Raw genomic sequence first — 6,954 nt, forward strand, 5'->3', positions numbered from 1 at the left:
CTGGCTGACGTCTGGAAGAATCTAACCAATTTTCACCTCTCAACTGGCATACCCAGGAGCAGTACTATGGAGGAGGGTGCGAGCATGAAAAAGTTGCCAGAAATGGCTCACCAGCTTTCACACTTTATTGTGGTTCTCTGCTGCATGCAGAAGTGTATAATTTGGCTCAGGTGTTCATGAATACACAGTGCAGTGATTGAACGAGTTTGTGTGCTCATCAGAAGGTGCTTCAGAGCCATTTTAAAAAATGCATTTTTCACGATTTCGTGATACACTTGCCACCTTAGCTCACGCCTGAGAAAAAATGCACTCGGCCGTTTTTCATGTTTTTGAAAAAAGAAAAGCTGCTTAACAAATCATTATATATATAAAACGTGGAAGGCGGGAAAGTACGGCTCACCAAGATGTCGCATGAAATGCTGCGCTACACAGTTCAAGTAGGAAACGAATGACAATGGACCTTGATGAAACAAATAAAGACAAGCACCACAAGGTTCAGATATCTTCGTACCATCCTAACTGGCATCCTGCTCTGGTTTTAAACAGCATAACAGTGACATGCCAGTCCGGACACTTCGTTGATGCTGTCGCGAAACATGAACACAAAATTTTCATTTTATTAGGCAATTTATAGGAAAGAATTATTCGGTTAATTGCATTCAACAATTTCTTTGCAAACTTTTTGTCTGCAGGAACTACGGGTGCCTCAGTAAGCTCTGAAAGGTGCTTCTAATTCAAAAAAGTGCTTCATGTGCCGTACAAGAAACGTACATGTGGCGCTTCGCATCACAAAGCACCAACCACTCCTGAATGTAACGCGACTATTGATGCCGGTCATTTCATTCGCCCGGAAAAATAAGGTGTGCTTCTTTTTCGCTTCGATGAACTGGCGATGATGTTTGAAGGAGGGATGTCTTGTAGTGAAACTTGGTCAAAGATATTTCGGGCGATGAATCCCAGATCAAGGCGTTAAGCGCTAAGTTGCTTTAGTTTGGAGACAAGGGCCTTACCTTAGCTGCCGTTGTATACAAAAAAAATGCAAGAACAAGCTGATGGCTACACACACACTGCGTTTACCGTGGCAGTGCACTACAAGCAGTGTTCGTGCTGGTGACGAGCCTGAAAACGAGCGCTTTGCTAACGGATGATTGTAAATGAAATAAAAAGTGTTTACATGCTGACGCACAAGCTAACGGCGCCCTGCCTTTTCGCTGCTGGTATTTCACTGAGACAAAATTTTGCAAGCCTATAGAAAGCGGCAAAAATAGAATACTGAGAAAGGGTGATTGAAAGTGTTATTTTCATAGAACACAGAACACGCACTTTTTCCTCTGGACTTCAGAATTCAACTTGTAACATTCTTTAGCTGACTCCACACATGTAGTGGCTGGAGCCACCACCCGCCGTTTGTATTGTCAGTCGGAGCTTGAGTGGCCCGGCGCAGGTATGGAATGCTGCCAGTAGTGGTCATAGCAAGGAAGCATCGAGCGAACAGTCGCCTGCATGCCAGCAGCGTCGCGGTGCACGGTGCCGCAATCTTGCTCAAGGTGACCGCCATCTGTCCTTGCAGGAAACTACCCAGCATGTCCATCATCATCCGTCTGCAGAACTTGCCCTGGGCGGCAAACTCTCTGGACATCCGCCGCTACTTCCAGGGGCTCAACATCCCGGTGGGCGGTGTGCACATCGTGGGTGGCGAGAAGGGCGACGCGTTCATCATGTTTGGCAGCGACGAAGATGCGCGCCAGGCCATGGAGCGCGACGGCGGCAAGCTCAAGGAGGTGCGCATCAAGCTGCTGCTCAGCTCCCGAGCCGAGCTGCAGCGCATCATCGACCATGCGCGCTCCCAGCTTACTACGGCACCCCCCGTTAAGAAGGAGGGGTACCGCCGTACCAGCCCAGACGACCGCTCGCGAAGACCGCTGAGGGACCGCTCGCCGCCTAGGCGCCGAACGTCGCGATGGGACCGCAGCCACAGCCGCTCACCTCCGTACCGCAGGGACAAAGACCGGTCGCGGTCCTCGCGCTCAGATGAGCAGCGCAGAAGGTCTGAAGAGCCTGGCCGGTTGGCTGAGCCCGCAAAGGAGTCCAACGGCCAGGTGTCCGAGCGCAAAGGCTGCGACGCAAAGCCTGCCTTCGCTGATCCCAGCAAAGCTGCGGCGCCCACCTTCCCTAGTGGCAGCCTGCCTGCCGGCCAGCAGAACAAAGTTGGCTCAGCACCTGTCCACATGGCCTGCCAGCAGCCCGCAGCGCTTCCCAACTTGGCAGCCTTCAACCTACCTGCTGTGGGTCTGATGGGCAACCTGTCTGGCCTGGCTGCCAACATGATGGGCGGCTTAATGGCAGGTGGTGAAGCTATGGGCATGGCGGGTAGCGTGGACCACGGTGTACCTGCTGACGTGGCTGGAAATCTTTCCACCGGGTTGGCCGGTCACATCAGTGGCGGCATGGCCGCCAACATGCCTGCTGGATTGCCTGGGAACGTCTCTGGCGGAGTGCCCAGTGGGATGTCGGGCATCATGACCGGCAACTTGGGCGGAATGCCTGCTGGTGCCATGGGAGCAGGTGTGAGCGGAGACATGACTGTACGGATGCCTGGGCAGATGGGCGTCAATATGCCGGAAGCCTTTGGAATGGGCGACGCAACGCCCAACAATGTGGAAAACGTGGGCAACATGGCTCCAGGCTTCGCCAAACGCCGAATGGATGGCAAGGGGGACCAAAAGAGTGATGGTGGGGCACCCCCAGGAGGAACGTGGGACATGCCTAGTCACGCGCAAGAGACTTGCTGCGTTGAGATTCGAGGCCTGACGAGGGCTCCGACTCCAAGAGACGTGAAGGACCTGTTTCGCGGGCTGCGGATATTCAGCGGCTGCACACGCATGAGCACCTCAGATACTGGCATCAAGAGCGTTGTGGTGAGGTTCGCCAACAAGTGGGACGCTCGCGAGGCACTTCAGGGTGACTACAAGGTGCTGTGCGGCAACCCTATCCAGATATGTCCGTTCCCCGAGGACCTTTTAGAACAAACCGAGCTGCTGGTTGCGTCACCAGCGGGCCCGCCGCTAGGCCAGCAGGGCCCGCCGCCCCACGAAGCTGACATGGTCGTCATGATGAAGGGCCTTCCTTACAACACCAGCGAGCAAGACGTGTTGCACTTTTTCTCCGGTCTCAATGTTCTGGACATCGTTGTTGAACACGACTCCAGTGGCTGTGTTACGGGCACAGCCTTTGTGGAATTTGGAGACAAGAGAGACTTCGAGACTGCGATAAACACGCAGCAGCGCAAAATTGGCCATCACTACATCGAGCTTGGTGTGGGCAGCCGCGACGCCATGTATGCTGCGCGAAATTGCGAGAGTATCGGCCCGGATGCCATGCCGATCAACCAGCGCGAAGAGCCGCCCGTTAAGCACGGAGGGGGTCCGGAGCTTAAACTCGAGCTTGCTGCCAGACCTTGTCACGGGCCCGCACCTATGCAGGGCCCGGAAATGGACCCGGCTCATGTGCCTGGCCACTCGCTTGTGCCGCCTGGGCACACCTGCATCTCCATGCTGGGACTGCCGAGCACCGTCACCGACAGGGTCATCGCAGACTTCTTCATTACACAGGGCGTGATACCGCGTGCCATTCACATAATGCTCGGCGCCAACAGCGTTCCCACTGGCCACGCCTTCGCCGAGTTCGGGAGTCATGCCGACTGTGAGAGGGCATTCCTGCAAGACGGCGCCAACCTTGGCCCTCACGTGATAGCGCTCAAGACGATTACGCACAGCGAAGTAGCGGAAGTGCTGGGAGGCCACCGGCGTCCAGACGGCCGGCCCGACGGTCGCCCAGGCAGCCGCTTCGACGGCCGCCCCCATGACCGCGGTGACGGTCGACCCGACGGCGGGCGGCCTGGTTTGATGCGGCCCGAAGGCCGATTCGAGCCGGCGGCGGGCCCTCCCCGGGAGCGCGACGGCCCCCCAGCCAAACGGCCGCTGCTCGAGCGTTCCCCGAGGCCGCCGCTGTTCCCAGAGCCCCGGCAGGCCCCGCTGTTTCCACAGCGTGGCAGGCCACTGCTGCGGGCGCCGCCGCACAAGGAGCTGCGCATGAACGGCTTCGGCAAGCCCGACTGCGTGGTCACCGCCACGAACATCCCGTACCGCGCCACCGTTGACGACATCATCGGCTTCTTTCAGGGCTACGGACTGACCGAAAAGGATGTCATTCGCCGTTTCAACGACTGGGGCCAGCCGACGGGTGACGCGCGGATCGCCTTCCACACTCCGCGCGACGCGCAGGAAGTCGTCTCCAAGTTCAACAGCCGACGAATGTACGGCCGATCCATATCGCTGGGCATACTATAAACGGTCCCACTGGCTGCGGCCAATGAGTGGGCTGTTCATCTACAAGTTGAGAGAATCAAGGTGTTGAAAAGTCAACATCGCCTAATCGTAAAAATCACTGCCGTTTTCGTGTCCGTGTGCGTGCATGTGTTTGTGCGTGCACGTGTGTATAGCATGCCGTCGGCTTGTAAGAAAGTGTTCATAATTTTTTTGTTACTCAAGCCATAATCAGCCATTAAATATGATGATGTGTATTTGACGTTGTGATTGAATTGCACTTTGCTCTAATGTGTGAGGATATACGACAAACCTCCTTTGGGGGGATTCGCTTAATGGCACTCTGTCCCCGGTGGCGCAAATCTGATTGGACTTGTTTTTGCTACCTGCAGTTTCTACACTGCTTCACATTATGAAAGGTACCAGTGTTTCTCCCTCAGCTGCTGATTTCTGGTGCGCAAAACCGTCGTAGTTTTCAACGTCTTGAAGTTTTTCCCTGCTATCATAATAAGCTAAGCGCCCTTCATATCAAGTGAAATTTTTTCATCAAATGAAAGATTTTACCCTGGTAGTGTTCGTATATACTGCAGTCAGTGTTGGAAACACATTTCGTGCAGCAAGCCGTATATGCATTGAGGCACGCAATAGGCTGTCTCATGAAATGACCGTTCTGCGGTTGAAAGGTAAGGAAAGCTAATACTGGCTCAGCTCGAGCAGGAGAGACAGGCTGGCATCAACTTCTGGGTTCTGCGTTCAGTGTTGCACTATACACCTGGACGTATTGCAGTAACGTCAATATTTGGGCATGTATACAGACCAACGCTACACGCGCGCTGTAAGATGCTTCTCTCGCTTAAACCTGGAATTTGACGCAGAGATGGCGTACGACAATGTTGCTTTTTTCAATACCAAGTTTGGATTATGCATTTAGCTGACTTGATTTGAAATACGCGTCGTCTGCAGCATTTGCGATGCCGTAACAAGCAGCTTTCGCATAGTGCGCATTTAGCTTTTAGATGTACACCCAATTATCACCCGACCTTCGCCTGCTGTGCTGTTCCTATGGCCCGCATTGTCAGCCTCCGCGAGCTGACATCTTCCTCGATCCTTTGGCATAGTGAAGCCCTCTGCCGGCGGTATAACTTGTTGGCGTGGCGGCGCGCTGCCGCGTCCAGGCGGTTGTAGACAGTCCAGTCGGCGGCTCTGTCAGTCCGTCGCTCTGCGCGATCTCTCTTGCGCAGATTGAGCAGCTTCATATCAGGTGTGGGCTGTCCTGCCCTTACCTCTTGTTGGGTGGCTGCGAGAGCGCTTCGAACTAGACTTGAAATTGCTGCTGCTGCTGCTGGGGTGCTCCCCTGAAGGCTTGCGCATAAGAAAGCGGCGCCTGCTGATGTTGCTGGGCTGGGGCCGCTGTTTCAGCCTGGACAGCGGTGCCATAGATGTGGCTATTAAAGTGGTCACGTGACGCTCTCGCTGCCAGTGCGGGCACGCTGGGTCCGTGGCCGCGTGCCGCCCCCCCCCCCCCCGCAGTTAATGCAGCGGGGCTTGCTCGCGCAGGTACCAGGCTCGTGCGGCCCGCCGCAGCGCGTGCATCGGGAAGGAGCGCGACACACCTCAGTGGCATGCCCTAGGCTGGCGCACTTGGCACACTGGTGCGGGCGGGGACGGGAAGGGAGGACCGCGAGCCTGCGCTTGAATATGGTGATGAACGCCGGTGGCGTCGGCGCCGCAAAACTGAGAGCGTGTGCTGCCCGACAGCGACGCCGAGACCATCGGCACCGTTGACTCATCGCCGCTAGCAGCTCCTCTGTCGTCCTGCGCCCGTCCACACCGAAGATCAGGCCGGAGCTTTGGTTCCGAAGAGGAGGCTCCTTGGCGCAGACCGGCACGCCGCGGATGACGGCTGTGGCCAGCAGAGCCTGGAGAGCATCGCTGCTCCCCGCGTCCACTGCTACCACATTCCGCCGCGTGTTTACCCGGACGGCGAGGACGCCCGGACGGGGTCCGATCTCCTCGGACAACTCCCAGCCCTGTTCCTTGGTGAAGGCGGTTCCCCGGTTCGCCGGCCGAAACAGCACCGTCCACACCAGGCTGGACGGGACCTCCATGGCAGCCGCGGCTCGCTCCAGGGCAGCTCTCCGACGCCGCTGCGCCGTGGTAGTGACGGTGCGCCATAGGACCAGGCTGGCCCCAGCATCAGCGTCGCCGCTGTCTGCGGCGTATTGCTGCGGCGCGCTCGCTGCCAGCATTCGAGGCCGCAGCCTGGTCTCGTTCGGCGGGATTTGGCGATGTCTCACCCGGTTTTCTTCCGGACGCCGTTGCCCCAGCAGCAACAGGAGCAGCATCAGCAGCAGACTGGAGGTAGGCTCCATGGGGTTTGTGCTGGGCAGGCCCTGCTCCATTGAGTGTGGTGGGAGAGGGAACAGCGACGGTGCAGGGGCTTCGAGCTTCCCGCTTGGCCACCGCGATGTCCCTGTTGGCTTCCGCGTCCCTCTCCTCCTCGGACCCCGTTGAGCGAATCTTTTCAGATAGTACATCTTGCTCCCACCTGTTTAGCCAATACAGTGAAGAAGCTAAAACTCGTAGATCTTTGCTCCCTACGGTAATGCCTTCTCGCGGGCAGTTTCGA

The 6,954-nt window shown here is 56.5% G+C and overlaps 1 protein-coding gene across 10 annotated transcripts in view; it reads left to right on the forward strand.

Annotated features, from left to right (window-relative positions):
* LOC144121767 (uncharacterized) overlaps positions 1 to 4,581 on the forward strand; it is a 38,482-nt gene extending 33,901 nt beyond the window's left edge. For 6 of the 10 annotated variants that reach the window (XM_077655153.1, XM_077655150.1, XM_077655152.1 and 3 more), the window contains one exon: positions 1,571 to 4,568. In XM_077655153.1, coding sequence (XP_077511279.1) covers positions 1,571 to 4,349 — 2,779 coding nt within the window. In that variant the 3' untranslated portion in view covers positions 4,350 to 4,568. Of the gene's footprint in view, positions 1 to 1,570 lie in introns of all 10 variants that reach the window. The other 4 variants (XM_077655159.1, XM_077655156.1, XM_077655157.1 and 1 more) reach the window with 1 other exon arrangement.
* Positions 4,582 to 6,954: the final 2,373 nt, after the last annotated feature.

The sequence above is a fragment of the Amblyomma americanum genome, chromosome 2, assembly GCF_052857255.1.
Source record: "Amblyomma americanum isolate KBUSLIRL-KWMA chromosome 2, ASM5285725v1, whole genome shotgun sequence".
In the NCBI taxonomy this organism is placed as follows: Eukaryota; Metazoa; Arthropoda; class Arachnida; order Ixodida; family Ixodidae; genus Amblyomma; species Amblyomma americanum.